Genomic DNA, 19357 nt, shown 5'->3' on the forward strand with positions numbered 1-19357 from the left:
TGTGAGCCAAAGCTGAACAGTGTTCCTATCAACCCCCTAACTACCTCCTACCTCCTCCTATCTGTCCATTTAAAGTCCACCTTGTGTTGTTGCCATATGATGTGATGGTTAAACTAATGCGCAGCATTCTCCAAACTACAGCAGATGTGTCAAATGGTTCTTTCTTCTAAATAACAAAAAAAAAACTGAGTTGCAAATGGCACATTTGATGTACATATGAATGTATTTATGTTAGAAAAGTATTCTAACAGATGTTTGATTACAAAAGTATACAAAGTGTGTGTCTGTGTGTATAGTGAGGACATTAACCCTCGTTATGTCTGATTAAATCTTACTCTGAAGGACTTGCAGCAGTGTTCATGTTTATTTGGCTTGAAGCAGGTGTATTTCAGTACATGCATATAATTATGAATATTAGGAGCATCTCACTGGCGAGGCCAAAACAGACAACAGACGTTTGTAAGATCCGTAAGAATATAAGACATAAGGAAAACAAATGAAAATGTCAGATTGCAGGAGGAATCGGTACAGATTGGAGTGGTTTTAGTAAGTCATGATATTTGGGCCGTAGTGCCGTATATTGCTGTAGGAAATGAGTCTCGTTTTTATCTCGTTTGGCATTGCATTTCATGCATTGACCTGAGGATGATCTCTGATGAAGGAAAACACATTTAGTATTGGGGAATGACTATCCTGATGAGAGGCACACCACACAACACAAAGAAAAAAAAAATGAAGCAACAGGCCCACAAATATTTCTTAAAACAGGATGTAGGTCTATGATAAACACAGCTCCTGGCTTTTAAACAAATCTCCCCCCGGTGTGTGGTCCTCGTGGGTGTGTGTGTGGGGGGGGACATCATAAATGTAAGAGCTGGATGGTTAGTGGCCACTGAGTGTGTGGTGAGTGTGTGTGTGTATGTGTGTGTGTGTGTGTGTGTGTGTGTGTGTGTGTGTGTAATGTGGCTCTGCTTTATGGAGAACAGTCTTATGTGCTGTCAAGGAATGATGCGTTCCCTCTCTGGACACAGATACATAGTGAGTTCTCCAGTTTCGTCTATGATGAGTCAATATCTCTTCCTCTCTATCTCTTCTCTCTCCATCCCTTTTTTCCTTGCTCCCCCCCCCCACCCTCCCTACGCTCACAGTCCTGCAGTTGAGGCTCCAGCAGAGGAGGACACGAGAGCAGCTAGCAGACCAGGGCATCATGCCTCGTGAGTAACTTCTCTTTCACGTCGTCCCCCTCACACTCCCTGCTCCAGCCAGCACTGGGACATGTGGGCAGGGCCAAGATATGTTGTTCTGCCAAAGAAAGAGGCAAGAGAGAGAGAGGCAAAGAAAGAGAGAGAGAGAGAGAGAGACAAGGATAGAGAGGGAGAGCGAGAGAGAGAAAGAGAGAGAAACAAAAGAAAGTGAGAGAGACAGAGAGACAGCGAGAGAGCTTGGCTGCTCATTAATGTTAGTCAATGCAACGCAGACACGACACGCCGTAATGCGTCGGCTCTCTCGCAAAAAAAAAACAACGCTCCAGCCTCGTGTTGAAACAGCGAGACGAGAGCCCCCCTGAAAGTCGATCCATGTGGTTGTGCTTTAAATCAGCGCACTTGATGCACATTATATTTCACTGTCAGCGATGCGAGTATCAGGCAGCCCACGAGCTGACCTCACTGGAATGCTCTTGTGCTGAAGAGGTGCTGCAAGCCCAATGTGAGCCAACTCTACTGCAGGACACAATTACACGGATAGCACCTGTCTGATATCTAAATAGACTGGTGTTAGAACAGCCAAATGCTTTTATAAACTTTGGTTTACCGTTTACTTTTGTCAGAGTGTCCCTTGTGTGGAATTTACAAGATGATTATTGAATTAAACAGCAGAAATGGCTGGAAAAAAAACTAAATGGTAATTTGAATGAGTTCTGTAATAGCAAAATTAACTCAGTATAAGTGAATATGGCCTTCTTAGTCAGTCTGTGTCTAGATGGAACGCTAAGGTTGCAAATTTCTAGTGATCCTTTTCAGAGAAATTATATTTTATGCATGTTTTCCAAAAACAGCATTAAAAACTGAGTACATTATAAGTTTGGTGAAAACAATAAACACTAAAACTTCCATAACCTTCACCACATACACCAACAACAAAAACAAATTCTTACTATACTGTTGTCTAGTGATTGTCAGAGACATGTTTCCTTTTCTTGTGAATACAATGACGTAGCCATTAAATTTCAATAACGGGAAGTGTACGGTAGGTTGCCAGGGGTATATTTGAGCACTTGATTGGGTATTTTTAAATGGGCTGTTGAATGATATCGCTGGCACTGTTAGCCTTTTTGCAGAAAGGCACAAGCATTAAGATAACTTGGTCGCGGGCTAAGTGTGCGCAGGAAAGGAATCCAGAGGCCAGCCTAGCCCTATCAATTTCTAGGAGTCTGCCGTAGATAAAAACCTGAAAACTGTGATTGGCCGGTCTACAGCGCTTTAAAAAGAATTTTCAATTGGCTGTTTATCTCTTGATTGCAGACAAGAAGTCGCTGAAGCCGGATAAATGCGTTTGTAAGGAACTAAACTGTCGCAATTGGATAACCTATTTTATTTTTTATATTTTGTTGTTGTTTTTGTTTTTTTTTGGGGGGGGGGGGGGTCCTTAGTTTAGCTTCAGTATAAATTTACCTCCAAAATTAGCTGGAAAAAAACTATATATTTACACTGTTTATAATGATAGCTCTCTCTAAGGCTTCACATTACTCAATGAATCCACAGCTGAAGACCATAAGGACTATTAATCTGCATGCACTTAGGGAATATTAGATAAAACACAGTTTGAAGTATGCAGTCCACTGAATTTTGTAATGGTTATGATATTTCAATCTTTGCTGGGTTTCTGGATTTTGACAGGATGGACGGCGTGAATGCACTGTGTATACATTTCTCCAGGAACATCTGGTGTTTATTAGACTCTTGAAAGAGGCAGTCTGGCTTCTCAGACTGGTTTGGCGTGTGGCCGGGGAGGAGCGAGCAGGATGGACATGTTAGCATGTGTCTGGCTTTCTTAGAAGCAAAAACTCCACCCTGACCTATGCTTGGGACAAATTCCAAACTTTTACCAGAAATTGACACTAGTCATGCTTGGTACAAGAACGTCTCACCTTTGCTAAATTGAACTGGCTGTTGAATTAAAGCGCTATCAAAGCGCTTTCATCTGAAAGCAATTTTTTTCTTCTTTAGCTTTTGCCATCGAAATGCTTCTGTAGACACAGTAGCAGCAATGGAAATATTGGAAATATTATATAAACACCACACTCAGTCTCTTTTACATTTTACAGAAGCGTTCGCGAGGAGCTAGCAGAGGTCTGTGATATGTGTACGGAGACAGTTTCAGTGAGCAACCGGTGACAAGCCCCAGCAGTTGGGCCCAACACCAATTTGGATGTTTTTTTTTTGCTTTCTGTATCTCCTACTCTCATTTAACTATCTTGCACAAGACGAGGAGGTGATAATAGGAACCCAGAAAGAGGGCTTCTCTGTCATCACTGGGTCCTCTGATAAGGATTTTTTTTTTTTTTTTTTTTAAAGGGCACATAATCCCTCTACAAATGGCGATACAATACGTGACATAGACAAGCAGTCTTTCTTTTGGATGACGTCTGTACTCAGAACACACAGGTCTCCATGCTTTCTAATCTAATCACCATTGTTAGGGCTTCTTAATCAGGTTCCTCCCCAGAAATAGTTTTATGCAATTGGTTGTAACGTAGGGCAGTTATTTGCGGAGATTTTACGGATAGCATGCATTAGCTGCAGTGGATGGAAGCTTATTCATTCTCATTAAAACAACACAACACTGAAAAAAAAAAGAAAAAAAGAAAAATAATCTGGAAAATAATGTTGGCTGGGAGCTGAGTGTGGGTCGAAATGAAGGTTTCTGTTTTTTTTTTTATGGTTTACAATCCTGGGACATTGTCTATAAGATTTTTTAGACGGTGCCATACTTCAATGGCAAAAGGCTTCGAGGCCTAATGTCATGCGTGCTGCAAAACCTTTTTGTGTTCATTTGCCTGAGTGACTTTAATGGAAATTTAATTACAACTCTACATTTGCAAAGTGAAAAGAAAGACGTTATTCATTCTTTTCCTCTCAAGAAAAGTTTGCTTACATTGGGTTTCGACATCAGGTTTAAGTAACATTATTCTGTAGTACATATCAACACGACCTTGATGATGTTGCCTATTGATTTCAAATGTTTAATGTCAAGCCAATTTTGGGAATAGCTGAAACAACATTGTTTCATATTACCCAAGATTTCAGCAATGGCTAAAATATGTGACCAAATAAGTGCTGCGTTGCCTTACGTTTAGCGTAGCAATCAAGTTAACAATTGAATCAGTGCTACAGTTCAGTGGTGTTTAATCAGCCTGAAGAGAAATAGAAAGGACCAGCACAGGTACTGCCAGTGATTATTTATGTAGGATTTATTGACAACTTGAGCGTAGAAAGCCTTATTGATATCAGTGGATCGGATTTATTTAGCCCGCTTCCATTTATTTTTCCAGCCCTGAAGAGTCCAGCTGCATTCCATGAGCAGAGGAAAAGTCTTGAACGATCCAAGGTTAGAAGCATATGCAACATAATCATTAAAAGTCTGACAAAACACAATCGTATTATCGTGGAAATAGGACTGCCCATGAAAAGGGCAAAAAAAAAAAAAGATTACAAAATCATACATGATGATGATGATGATGATGAAAATCATTTCAAAATCACTTGCATATACACAATTACTCTATAAAATACGACAAATAACATTTCTGAAACATTTTAGCTCACCTCCGATAAATATTCAAATTGATCTAAATATTGTATGTTTTTTTGTTGATGAAAGAGTCACTCAGAGTTTTAGAATATCATACCATACCTGTGTATTAATGGGTTATTGTAATATTTTTGCAGACTGGTGATTACTTAAAACATAAAATCAGAAGTAGACCAGAGAAGTCAGAGCTTGTCAACATGCGTATATTACAAGGTAAGACCTATGGTGCTTGCCAGACATTAGAATCTACTGGTGACATCAAATATTTAGTTAATGAAAATAACATCATGTTTTGTGCATGCAGTGTTCAACGACAGGATAAATATACAGAAATTTCCATATAAATTTCTGAAAATCTCACAGGTAAATTGTTTATGAAAATGATTCAGAGACATATTTTCTGAAAAGGAAACAAACTGCATGGTTCTTGGCAGAAGTAATTGCAGCAAGGAATAACACGACAAACCTTCTGATAATTCAGATTAAGCCCAATGTGCTTGAGTGATATGGGCCAGAGAATCAAGCAGCATTAGCCGTTGTGATGAGAACTCTGGATCTGCCTGGTTTTGGAACCACATGCACTAACTGTTTACCTTACAATTGACTTTGTTGGTTCATCATGTATGTGACTGAGTGGAAGGCTGAGATGGTGGATTAAAAAGTGCTTATCATCGTTTTGTTTACTGCGCAGACGCAGCCAGCGAGGGCTCCGCACAAGACACTCAGACGAAACTAAAGCGAGCCAGGCTTGCCGACGATCTTAACGAGAAAATCGCTCTAAGACCAGGTCCTTTGGAACTGGTAGAAAAGAATATCATTCCTGTCGATTCGACCGTTAAAGAGGCTGCCATGAAAGGTATCAGTCACAATAGGAAGTGCTTGGAACTTTATGTGTGCCTGTCAGTCACTTGTTTGTGAATGCACTCATACGCACGAAGGGAAAGTTGTTAATGTGCAAAAAACACACCCCTTAAGCTTCAAAGCCTTAGGATTAGAAATCCATTAGATCCGCTAGGAGTCAAGTTCATTTTGACATATTGTCCCTAACAATTAAAACTGCGATGCTGTAAACACGATACACCATTTTTCATGTCCGTTTTCATAAGCGACGGAAATGTGCTCAATTTGTGCAGAAGTTCAAAAGGATTTTCTCTTAGGATTTTAGATCATGGAAAGCAGTGATCCGGTGGATTAGGGCTCTACACCGGCAACCAGAAGGTTGCTGGTTTGAATTCCCAGGGATGTTGAATTAGTTCAGGGAGCCTGCTCCGAATGTACCTCCCCTGACTCTGTCTGCTGCACTTGTGCACTTGAGCAAGACATCTTACTCCAGGGGCACTGCAACATCTTCCCTCTCTCTTCCTCATCCCAGTATGATCACTCAGCAGGCCAACTGTGGTGAAATAAAGGTTAAGGCAAATGATACAACCATTCAGTGAAATAACTTAAACACTTGTATGGAATTTTTTTTTTCCCCATGCATAAAACATTTAACCAGTCCAAAAAGACATTGAATCAGCCTGTTTAAAGAACTAAATAAATAAACATTTGTCATATTTTTGTGCAAACCACATTGAAGTGTGGATGATTCAAACTTTACGTGGATTGTTTTAGACTATTGCTTTTCCTTACTGCTTTGAAGTAGGTCCTCTATTTAATCATAATTTAAGGTATGAATATTTTTCTGTGTTGGTCACCTGAAGGTAACTACTTGCTCGTCATAAACTGTCCACCCAAATGTTCTCAGCCAGTGATGTTTAGTAAGATTCTTGTGAATCTTCACAACCTGTCTCAACAAACAGAGTTTGATTTAAGAGGCCATCAGCTCTCATTCACTGGGAACTAAATTGCAACATGTTTACTATGCCCTGTAACCACACAGTGTTTTCCCTTAAGATTCCTTTAAGCCAATGTTTTCATACATCCTCAAAGTAAACAGTCAGTGTTTTCCTCTAGAGTTGTCTTTTAGCGTATTGCATAAGCCAGCCATAAGGCTGAGAATGTTAGTTTACATTACCTCCATTTGAAGAGGAGTATGTTTTATTGAGACAAACAGCAGCTGTATTTGGGTCCACCCTTTTTTTTTTTTTCAAGATCAAATGAATGTCCCCTCGCTGCTCTGTTTTGACTCTGCGTGATTTATGTGGCTCCGCTGAACCACCTACAAAGGTGGATGAGGGGACATGGCTGTTCCCCAGCTGTTGATTGCTCTGGAGACCCCTAGCCTATGGTGCCCTGTTGACCTGGTCCTGGTGTTTTGATTACTAAACCTCCGTAATTGTACGCGAGTAAAGAGATCCTGCTATTTTATAGATTTCTTTGAAGAGTAATGATTGGCTCCGTTTAGTCTCCTTTTGTTTTGACATACTTCAGGTTATGATCATTTTATACGTTTCGTCGTACAAATGGGGAATTTAGCCAAGCGATCGAAAGTTGTAGCTTTAATTTTTCTTTTTAATTACTTTTTTCTTTATCTGCAGTTCAAACAAGTCTGTTCTATATGACTTAGGTTGACAGAAGTAGACAGGCAGTGGTAAGGTGTCCTATGGGGGTTGTTATAGGGTGCACAGCAGGCCAAAATCAACAGGTGGAGGAAATAACACTCACGCTTTTCACTCCTCTGATGGAGCAGCGGGCTGGGAGCTCGGTGTGTGCCCAGCGCAGTGACGAAGAGAGCGCCTGCTGTGATTGAAACCAGGGGCTTTGCTCTTGGCAGGTCACATGCCCTGATACTAAACAAGTTCCACACACACACACTCGCATTCACACGTGCACAAAGGTGCAAATGCACATGCACACACAAACACACACACACACACGCACACACACTCATATACACACACGTGTATGGTTCTCACACACATGCGCATACTCACACACTGGCACCCATACACTCACACACACACACACACACACACACACACAATCACATACTCACGCACGCTCCTTCCCCTTCCCCACTTCCCGAACTCAGTGTCCCTCTTGTAACCCCTGGACTGACCTCTGCTGATAGGGCAGTCCTTGCACTGCTGGCATTATCAGGGCTCCCTCCACAGTGAAGTGGTCTTGTCAGTTTTCCCCCTGCATCATGGCACCTCTGGGCCAAGTGCTTAACTAGGTGCAAGTGACAAACAAATCATGCTGTTCAGCAGCAACCAGGATCAAGTCTGTGTCACACACACAAGACACAGCAGTACTCTGGAATGTGCACAGAACAGTCACATTCTCAAGTGCCGTTGTGAGCACATGCCAGACGTACGGAATAACGTAGAGATACAGTGACAGCAGAACACGTACACCGAAGCCTAAGAACAACTGACACCCAGAGCCATACGCAAAAGCCCACATTTTTCTAACTTAAAATCACTTTTTTACAATTTTGCTAAAATGTGGTCCGTGAGCTTCTATCATGATGCGATTTGTTTCGGTGTGGTTTGGTTTTGTTTAGTTTGGTTAGTGTCTCCCAGAATCTTATCTTAATGTGTTTTGAGTGTTTTCTCAATATTCTCTTTTCCCTTTTCATCTTTCCAGTGAACCACGGGAAGTTCCCCAAGCAGGAGGACTCGTACGCTTTTGAAGAAGATAGCAGCAGTGAGAGCCTGTCCCCGGAGCAGCCGCTCAGCGATGAGTCACAGAGCTCTGCAGGACTCCTCACAGAGACCAAGGGCCGTGCCTCCCCATCTCCAGCCATGACCAGCCCTGCAGAGGTGAGACATTACCCTGACACACACTGCATCAATAACAGACAGCCCCACTGACTGTGTGTACGGAATACAGTCCGCCTGACACAGAAAAATGCTGTGTATACTATACCGTCTTGATATGTTCAAACGCTTCTCTTTTTGAAGTCTTGGACAAATCAGCTACTGTAGTAGTCATGGGTGTTAAAAATGACTCAAATGTACAATTATCAAGGACTTCTGTCTCTAAACTCAGAACTAGTTCATAGATCAACTGCAGTATGAGTTTTAAAAAACTAGACTTAATCAATAGTAACAGCTTTAAGCGACAGCTAATCCCACTGTGATCTTTTTACATTTATTTAAAAAAAAAAAAATAGCGTTCATAAATAATTCTTCCCTGCCATACCCCAGACCAGAGTCTTTCTTCTTTTTGTCTTGTCTGTCCCGGAGCATGATGTAGAACTGTACTGGCAAATGTCAGAGATCCTTAAGGGAAGTCTGCCCCCGGTGGCTACGCACAGTACTGCAGTAAGTGCAGTACACTGCTTAGGCTCCTCAGAGACCGTTGCACAGGGTGTGACAGATCTCTGGCGCGCGGCCCGAGCCAGCGCACCAGTGTCTTTCTTACGAAGTGGAAAAGGGTACTGTGGTCTTTGTTTTCTCAAAATGCAAACGAACTGCCATTCTCAGGAACCAGGCCTTAAAAAAAACAGCAGTGCATTCTCAAGGGCCCTGGCATGAGAATGAGAGCTGTTTCTGGAGTCACGTGCAGTGAAAGCGTGCGAGCGCTTGAACGCTTTATCTCAAGACGGAGAGCAAATTAAAACTCCGCACAGAAAGAACGAATTTTATTCATCGGTAGACTGGCTCATACAAATATATGTTTTATATTTTCAGTAAAAATGTAAAAAAAAAATGGTTTATAACCTTTTATCAGAAACACACCCATCTAATGATTTTTTTTAACACCATTTACTCTGTACTCTTGTATGTAGATTTTAGCGTGAGCTGTGAGATTTCACTGTTCATTTTAATAGGTGAACTGATGTCCATCATCTCTAACTAACTCTACACTATCATTAACTCAATCCATAAGGGATCTCAGAACAGAGATGGTGCCAGTCAAAGCCAAGAGGAGAGCATCCCTCCCTCAAACAGCCAAGCAACACCACCCATACCAGTGCCAGCAATCGTCAAGGTAGAACAATATACTTGTCATCACTACAAGTATATTGTCACACTAGATTTCATTTATAAATTGTCACACTAGATTTCATTTATAAATTGTCACAATGTTTCTGATGTCATATATCTTATATATTATAATTTATCCCCTTTACTAATGAAATAAAACACTCATACTGTTTTGTTCCTATTCTTGTCAAATGAAAAGCAGTCAAAAACCTCAGACAAAAACCGCCACAAGAAACCCAAAGACATCAAGCCCAAAGTGAAGAAGCTCAAGTATCATCAATACATTCCTCCTGACCAGAAGGCGGAGAAATCTCCTCCGCCCATGGATTCAGCCTACGCCCGGCTCCTGCAGCAGCAACAGCTCTTCCTGCAGCTCCAGATCCTCAGTCAACAGAAACACCACCAGCAACAGCAGCAGTGTCAGCAGACTCAGAGCTTCAGCTACCAGCCATTAAACCAACACACTCCAACCAAGTGAGCCTCGCCATCACTCACAGACATCTAATGACCCAGAGACGACACACTATACATCGTGTAGTGGTTATGGACATGTGTTACTAAAACCAGCAGTCAACAACTGATGGATTGCAGTAGTCTTACAGGAGATTATGTAAGAGATTAATAAGGCTTCGGAAAGATATTTTGAAAAGGTCAGATTCCTAGACGCAAGCTGAATCTCCATGCATCTTAGACATAGTTATATTTAACCAAAGAGATTATACATTCCTCACACGTTTAAAGAAGTTGTATCAGAGATCTTTGATAACTGACATCTGCAGATGTTTATGATGCAGACAGTCTGGAGAGTTTTATACAAGTAACACACTGACTTTTCTATATCTTATCATATAGACAAGCAAGAGGTCTTACATTCATAACAGTTATATAATGTGCATGTCTGTATGTTTGTTCCTGTGTGTGACAGGCAATCAAGTGAACAGAATTCAACATGTAGCTCAAGTGCTCCTACCAGTACAGTGAGCAGCATCTCCTCATCTCCAGTGAAGACATCATACTGCAGCCCAACCAGTGTCACTCCAGTGAGACCAGGTCCTCTGCCCTCTAACCTGGATGACCTTAAGGTATGTCCTGCATTTAGAAGACTTCCATTCTGTTCTATGTTAGTCTTTTATTGTAGAAATTAACCGGTTTAAGAGAATTTCAGGGTTCTCTTCTGATCTCGCTCTTGTTGCGTAAGGTGTCCGAGCTGAGGCAGCAACTAAGGATACGAGGCCTGCCTGTGTCAGGCACGAAGACGGCCCTCATAGAGAGACTGAAGCCCTTTAAAGACCCCAACTCCAGCTCTCCATCCAGCTCTGGTGACATCACCACCGTGACCTTCCCGGTGACTCCCACGGGTTCCCTGTCATCCTACCAGTCCCCAAGCTCCTCCAGCGCCATGTCTCATGGCGGCTACTATCCCTTTTGCAGCACCAGCTCCACTCCACCCATCTCTCCTGCCTCCTCCGAACTATCGGTGAGTGGCTCTCTGCCTGACAGTTTCAGTGATGTCACCATGTCCTCTCCTCAGTTTGGCTTGCAAGCTTCACCAGCTCAGCACAGTGCTGATGAAGGGCTGACAGGCAGTTTGGGAGGTGGCTGTATGCGTGGTGAGACCCCAGCATCAGACGGTCTCGATGCGGAGAAGGACAAGATGCTGGTGGAAAAGCAGAAGGTGATCGAAGAGCTCACCTGGAAGTTGCACCAGGAACAGAGACAGGTGGAGGAGCTCCGTATGCAACTGCACAAAAGGAAGCGTGCTCACGGCATGCAAGACCCACAAGCTCCTGCTCCACCTCCAGGTCCTTCTCCTCCGCAGCACCTCCTGCACCTGCAGCCCCCTTCACAGATGCAGAACTTCTACAATGTGACTGTCAAACAGGAGCACATGACCTCCAGCTGCCCCCTCTCCTCGAAGCAGCTGAAGAACGGCCCACCGAGCAGTTGCATGGAGAACATGTCCCACTGTGGCTTGGCTGGTGGTCCTCGCTGCCTGGAGGTTCCTGCTTCAGGAAGCCCTTCAGGCCTGTCAGCCTTTCTGAGCCCCCAGTGCTCCCCTCAGGACTCACCAGTTACTAAGACCTCCAGTAGTCCCCAGCCCAGCAGCCTGCCTTCCTCCCCAAGTCACCCTTACATGCTGAGCCCACCTCTGGGCAGAGATGGGTGCAGTCACCAAATGCCTCAGAACAGCACCAGGCCACGCACAATGCAGGTACAACACAGCAGACTGTTTAGAGCCCCAGACATGACTGATGCGAACACTTCAAATAAGTTAACAGAAAAAAGCGTAGAGAGATCATTGTTTACAGTGAATTAAACCAAGTCAATAGGGTAAAATATGAGTCTGGCAGTGTTTTGCTTACAAGATGTTGCTTCTGCTTTATAGCTGCAGCAAAAGACTGTTGGTCAGTCTATGAGCTGTTCTTACCCATCCGACCAAAGGAGCTTGCAGTCCGTATACTCAAGCCCTGCAGAGAATAATCTGAATCCCAGAGGATCAACAAAGACCAAAACTCCTAACATACAACAAAAGGTATGTAAACAAGTGATCTCAATGCAAACAATCATGTCAAGTCATCTGATGCTCCAAACATTGTTGATGTGCAAAACCACACAAGAAAAAGTTGTCACGTATCACATTATCACTGAACCATTCTCTGCTTCTTAGTAATTTAATGCTTTTTTTCTCTTTGCCTATCAACATAAATTTAAGCACATCTATAATTACCTTGTCACTACTTATGCAAGAGAAAATCACTTGTTATTTTGTTTGACTTCAAATAGATTATCACTGAATTCTTTTGCACCGATTCCCTGCCCCTTTCAGCTTGCCCCAAGATTGACTTTAGTGTTTAGTCACAGGCAGACACAAATCTTTGCCAAGGAGTGTGAGTAGTGTTCTCTTTAATGTTAACAAACGTCCTACCACTCCCAACGTACATGAATCGTCTTTTAATAAACAGACATTCAGAAACAGGAAAGGCCCTGTCATTCCAAGTGCTCACGTAGAATAATGCAAACGTACCTGCAACATGCGAGGAACACAAACGCAGGAAAATATGAACTTTTCTAAACTGCTGTCAAGCACTGAACTACCCCCCCCCCCTCCCCTTCCAAAACCTACTCAAATTTCTTTCTGATTCCCTCTTCTTTCTCAGAGGTGTAACGTCTCACCCTATCTCCTCATATAGATGGCAATATTGCACTCTCCCAGGCACGTTGACCAAAAGTGTCCCACTTCCACCACTGCCCTCTGTAGCTCAGATTCTCCTGCTTCTGAGAGTAAACGGCCCCCATGCTATGAGGATGCAGTGAAGCAGGTAAAGCAGAACAGCAGCAGCCCAGCCCTCTCCCCCACTCCCCCCCCCCCACACACCCCAGCTTTCAGCCATCATTCACTTTCTCCTCTTCTTGCACCTCCCTTTGTAGAATACCTATCTGCTTTCCCATAGCACACTCACGCATCCTCAGGCTAAACCCTGGCTGGTATTTGATGCAGGGCCCACGGGACAAATTGATAGAGGACAATGAATGACATGTGATCTTATGGAAATTTAAAATAAGGTTGCTTAAAGATGCCAACAACTAGTGAATTAATGAACATTGCATATTTTGCATCGGTTTGCTTGTCTTGGAGTCTGTCTTTATTGTCATGCTGGTCATGATAAGAAAACAAGAAACTGTTGAGACAACTTGTTCATTAAACACGTTTCCATATAACTGAAGTTGCTTATTATGTTTAACAGTATAATGCCTAATATAATGTCTGTAATGTTATTTCAGCAAATGACCAGAAGCCAGCAGATGGACGAACTTCTTGATGTGCTTATTGAAAGTGGAGGTAAGCATATGATATTGGGCACAAGAAGTGCATGTAGGATAAAAAAAAAATCTGATAATGGTATTTTTATGGTCGATATTCTCTTGGATAGTGGTCGATATTATATGTATACCTCGTGGCTTAAGTAAATGTATTCTTCTGATCACTTGTATATGTAGAGGTTTCTGACTGAAGCACATGTATAAATTTCGCATCTAAGTCGGAACTGTGGATGCAGGTCATCCAGCTGTGTGTGGATGCTGTGCCATATTTCACCCCACTAAACAAGTGAAGCCTTCACTCCTTTATCCCATCTTGAATATTAAATCAATGTCTGTGCTGTGATGTCCTTCCCCTCTTTTCCAAAGAAATGCCAGCTAACATCAAAGAAGAGAGGTCCTCTGTAACCAAAGTTGTGCCTCACCTTGCAGTTTCTCCAGGCAGCACCGGTGGAATGGCCATCCCCAAGTTCCACAGACACTACAGTCACGTGTCTCCCCCTCAGCTTCCATTCGAGCATGCTGCAAATCATGGGGATTGCCACCTGGAGGCGCTGTTGAGCAGCCCCATGAACCGGCAGGGAGACATCGTTCTGATGAAGCTGGGTGCAGAGGAAGGACAGCTGGATGAAGTGGGGGAAAACTTTTCTGGACCTCACCATGACGACAAGCTCCTTACCAACCGCGACATGATAGACACGCCATTGTCTCCCATGCCCAACAAAGTGTCCCCCATCGCCGCCGACGGCCAAGGGCTCGGAATGACATTCACAGAGTCGCCGTGGGAGACTATGGAGTGGTTAGATCTTACACCACCTAGCTCAGCAACTGCATTCAACTCAATGCCTCCAGCAGGGCCCAGTATCTTCAACACAGAATTTCTGGACGTGACTGACATCAACTTAAACTCCGCAATGGACCTGCACCTGGAGCACTGGTGAAGTTAGCCAGAGAACTAAAAACCACAGGAAATCATCCCACTGCCCCCCCCAAAACAGAGTCAAGCCAAACTGATTCACACTGAAGTTTCTCTCTCTCTTTTGGCATAACACGGTGCTTCTCTGTTGTCATATTTGTCTCTTTGGACAATTTACAATTTACATCTTTGTACATGTACAATTTACAACGGTCTGATTTTTTTTTCAGTGAATAATGAGGTTAAAAACACAGAGTTGCCTTTCCAAATATCATTTTTTCCAACAGTTTTATACCAGTACAAGTATAACTCCATCAAAACTTGAAAATCTTTATTGACATTGAATTCTGGGACAGAATTTACATTTTATTTACTGGAAACAGGAAGACACTACACAATAAATTGGATATTAGCAACTAATCTATGACAAACTCGTAAGAAAAATCAATTTGTAAATACTGCATTATTTTTAAAAAAAAGTATTGAAATTCAAGTTTTGGTCTGCACATAATGGTGTGGGGAAACAAGCCAGAAGTGTTCACAAAATCATATTATCCTAACATGTACTCTAATATGCTACTGTAAATACAAGAATGCTCACCTTGCACCTTGACTAGTATAGCAGAATTTGACACACTTTGCTTTTGCATAGATTTTAATTGAGAAAGCTTTTTATTTTGCGTTTTTATACATAGATTTTTGTCAAGTTTTAACTCCCCATTTAATCAATCATATTTATTTAGTCAGATGAAAATTTATAGACTTCTTTAAGCCAAGACTGTTTACTTATACAAACTGAAAGAAGTCATTCCATGGAGTGTAAAATATATAGATTGCAAAACTAGACATCTCATCTTTATTGTGCCTTTAATTAGAACCAGCGGGGAATCTCCAAATTCAAACAGCATCTACATTACTCAGAGCTCAGAGTATTTGAAAGAGTGTATTCTTTTGGGAGTTCACAAAATAGTATTTAACACAGACTATGAATGATTTAAATTTTGTTTACTTTTGGGACCTTTTGAACCCAAAACATTTTGGTCAACATGTCAAAATCTGATGAAACAAGTTTTGTTTTTAATGTAGCCAAGTATACCAAAGTGAACCTAAATGCTAAACTTTGTTTCCTCTAAAACATTTTGCCTAAATGAATTTTTTTTGTACTATTGTGACCATCAGCCCTTTTCTATTTTTTGAGTCTCACCTCTCAGATGTATTTATATTTTTCATTTGATTTGCATATTTATACAGATATATTTATACAGACATTCCTTTGTGAGAGAACAGAAGTCATTTTCTTCAGTGAAGCCCCAAGAGATCAGACCAGCTTGCAGAGCAGGGAGTCCACCCCCACCCCCCCCCCCACCCCCACCCCCCGAGCGGGCGGTCGAGGTTGCTGTTAAGTCCAGACAAAATTACATTCACCCTCGCTTTACTTTTTCGTAGTGTTAGATCACTCTTCATGTCAAAAGGATTTTCATCTTTGCCATTTACACCATATTTAACCTCCTTGATTGTCTCTTTCAAGAGGCGTAATAGAGTATTATAGGGTACAGGAGGTATCTACTGCTAAATCACTGCCTTCAAGACAAACATTGAAAGAAAATGACGAAAGATATCACTTAAAAAGGGGAAATGCCCCATCCTTACCAGCACTTGTGCATAACTAAATGTAATATATAATAGTATATTTTTGACACAAATTTGAACTGTGAATACAGGCACCCACAAAAAGATTGCTGATCAAATCTGTGACAGGTATGAGGACTCTTGTCCTCACCTTTGAAGCTCTACTTTCTTAAAACTCAACAACTTTTTGGTAGCGCACGTATGAAATACATAATTTATGTACAGGTAGGATACGTCTTGTATTTTATGTTTTAGACAAACTGCCTAACAAAAGTGCCTGCTTGTGAATAAACTGATTTGCAAGAAATACTATTCATTGCTCAAGAAGAAAACAAAATGGTTGACTGACGTGAAAAAGTTCAAACTGTGAATAACAGCAGTATATAAATTTGATATACATGCTATAGGCTGTAGATGACTTTGACTGACTGGGATATCATAAAACTCCTATTTGTTAGTAATATTTTCAGAAAGCAAGAATTAAACCAGCGTTAGCAGTTAAGGCAACCTGATTTTTATTTTATATCATGCCTACAGCTCTGACTTTAAATAAGTTTAAATTATTTGTGGTGACATGTTCAAACCAAATGATTCTAACATAAGATGATTGGAAACAGGTCTCTAAAATGCTGTCAGCCCATGCTCCTGCTAGAGATTTCAGTGGCCATAAACAGCATATGTAATTGTACAGCAAAGAATGTATTTTTTCATGTGCATAGTATTTCAGGAAATATGTTATTAGCTGATTATTGACTCAATCCTGATTTATATTTGGATTAGCAGTATACTTACCTACCAAGTTTACTTAAGTCAACCATAGCATTTTAATGCTATTTTTCTTCATGGATGGTGTTAAAGAAGCAATATGATAATTTTTCCTTTGTATAATCATTGACATTGTTATTGGCCTTTGTCAGTATTCAATATTTTCATGCTCAAAAATGTGGGATACTCAGAGTTGAAATGTGAATCGACTTGAATTTGTGTTGACTTCAGAGAGACAGCTACAACGTTTTGTTTTGTTTTGTTTTGTTTTTTTCAGTTACCATTTGTGTCCATCCATACAGGACCAAATGCTTACAAATGCAAATATTGCAAAGCTGTAAAGTCATGACAAGCAAATAACAAGCAAACATTTCAGTGAGAGATTGATGTGTGAACAAATCATTTCGTTTATGAAGCAAGTAATATGAAGGTTGGAATAATTATATATATATATATATATATATATGTATGTATGTATGTATGTATGTATGTATAGGCCCAGTGGAGCTCACATTGTCATTTTAACTTTCTAATGATTGTTTATTTACTGGTGGAATGTCAGTACACTCACACTATGCACAATTCCTGGCCTTAGCCCTAACAGAGGAAGATGCTGGGAGTTTTTGGATTAAAGGCATTTATCGTTGATGCACATCTGCTCAGCATGACCTTATGCTCATCTTTGTGAAGAGAAAAGGCATGTGTTTTTTTTTTTGTTTTGTTTTTTTTTTTCTTATGAAAAAAAGTAACGACAAAAAGCTTTCTTATTGCTTGGCCACTGAACAGCTTTATAATGTTAACCATGTCAGTATTTGTCTACACCACTGTATTACTGTTTTTAAAAAAAAGACAACAATAAATATTAACACAGATGAAATCTCCCCACAACAAGAAGCTTCTTCTGCTTTCTTTATTGACACGTTGAGCTGAATCCTCTATATGGTACCGTCTGTTATAGTAGCTATGGAAACAGAGGCTGACTTGAACTATACTAGTGAGCAGGCTGAAACAGGAGAACTGACATTAAACCACAAGGCGAGTTCAAGATGAACATCTTGAGTACAGTGGCAAACAAATGCATATTTGTAATCATGCAATCACAGACATATGACTCAGCTATGGTTAAATGCTATTAGTTTCATATGCGTTTAAAGAGAGAAGGTGCATTGTGAATGTTGAACACAACCCAAATGTGTGGTACAGTAAGCTGTATTTATGTAATTCATATTGGCTACCTCCTGTTGCGATGGGAAAATCGTTTATGTAGATACACAGAAATTCATATACACCTCTAATGGCTGATTAATTGGATTTTATTCATTAGCATTTTGCCACTTTGTGTTTCCAGACCTCACAAAACATGACAAGGTCACAGTCACATTCTAATTTTCTTTACAACTGACCGGCAGGCAGATATTTTTAGATCATATCCTTACTATGTGAACACTAAGATTTCATGAATATCTTCTTAAATATGTGAAAGTGAATACGATGAAATACCCCGGAGCTATCAAAGGTATACCCCCCCCACCCCCTCCCCCAAACACACACACCCTCCCTCCGTCACCCGCCCCCTCCCACAACCAGTGCTCCTCCTCAAAGACATAAGGCAACATCCCTGCACATCTTTACTTGTTACAATTTTTTTTACAGATTTCTATGGTAAATGCAGGTTCACAACATACACTTACAATATTTTCACAGTGTGAACATTATACTGTACATATTTCAAACCCTTGATGATGATGATGTAATAATAGTAATAATAACATAATAATACACATTGCCCACATTATTATTTTACCCTATAATATTAACATTCTAATAAATTGCAATTTTACACAGCTTGTTCATCCAACCATAGATTGCATTTTGATCATAAGACATCTTTTCGTATTGTTGTACCCCACGTTAAAATAATAAACTGGTGATTGTTAATAATCACGGTCGTGCGTTGGATAAAGGACGTGCTGGCACATAACGTCAGTCAACGCTGACTACCCCCTCGCAGCTTTTAATATCTTCCAGATCCTTCTGAATGGTTTGGTCTTTTTAATACCAACAACAGCCAAAGAATGTCTGTGCAGTAATGTTTGAAGTAACGCACCTGAACAATGATCTGATTGCAGCAGAATGTCAGGACAGCTGACAGATTCTGTCAACACAAGCTTGAACTGTAATGCTATGCCTGTTGTCCATATATTTAACAGCCTGTGTGATTTTATGAAGGATCAGTCTCTGCTATACTAGACTACTGGGGAGTGAGGCTTTAGTACAGTATATAACTGTAGACTGAATAAACAAAAGTAAGTTAAAGGAAAAAAAAAAATACATTCGAAGTGTACTGTTACTCTTAGTGTGCGCCACTTTAGAGAGATGTCTTTTAATACATTTGGATCTTAGTGGAGTCTGCATAAACGTAAAATATTAAAAATTGCATATTAAGAAAAATAAAGCCACAATAATAAATCTCTTTGAAGTAGAACATTACTTTTGCATATTCATTCATTACACATAGTGAAAGTGAACATGACTCACA

The 19357-nt window shown here is 40.8% G+C and overlaps 1 protein-coding gene across 1 annotated transcript in view; it reads left to right on the forward strand.

Annotated features, from left to right (window-relative positions):
- The window catches only part of myocd (myocardin), a 17866-nt gene extending 3417 nt beyond the window's left edge, over positions 1 to 14449 (forward strand). The window contains exons 2-14 of the mRNA XM_030775764.1: positions 1149 to 1214; positions 4553 to 4608; positions 4950 to 5025; positions 5504 to 5668; positions 8344 to 8519; positions 9592 to 9693; positions 9892 to 10163; positions 10615 to 10771; positions 10888 to 11901; positions 12076 to 12222; positions 12881 to 13009; positions 13473 to 13530; positions 13878 to 14449. Of these exons, the coding sequence (XP_030631624.1) occupies positions 1149 to 1214; positions 4553 to 4608; positions 4950 to 5025; positions 5504 to 5668; positions 8344 to 8519; positions 9592 to 9693; positions 9892 to 10163; positions 10615 to 10771; positions 10888 to 11901; positions 12076 to 12222; positions 12881 to 13009; positions 13473 to 13530; positions 13878 to 14449 (2990 nt within the window). The remainder of the gene's footprint in view (positions 1 to 1148; positions 1215 to 4552; positions 4609 to 4949; positions 5026 to 5503; positions 5669 to 8343; positions 8520 to 9591; positions 9694 to 9891; positions 10164 to 10614; positions 10772 to 10887; positions 11902 to 12075; positions 12223 to 12880; positions 13010 to 13472; positions 13531 to 13877) is intronic.
- The last annotated feature ends 4908 nt before the right edge of the window (positions 14450 to 19357 follow it).

The sequence above is a fragment of the Chanos chanos genome, chromosome 5 (genome assembly GCF_902362185.1).
Source record: "Chanos chanos chromosome 5, fChaCha1.1, whole genome shotgun sequence".
Classification (NCBI taxonomy): domain Eukaryota; kingdom Metazoa; phylum Chordata; class Actinopteri; order Gonorynchiformes; family Chanidae; genus Chanos; species Chanos chanos.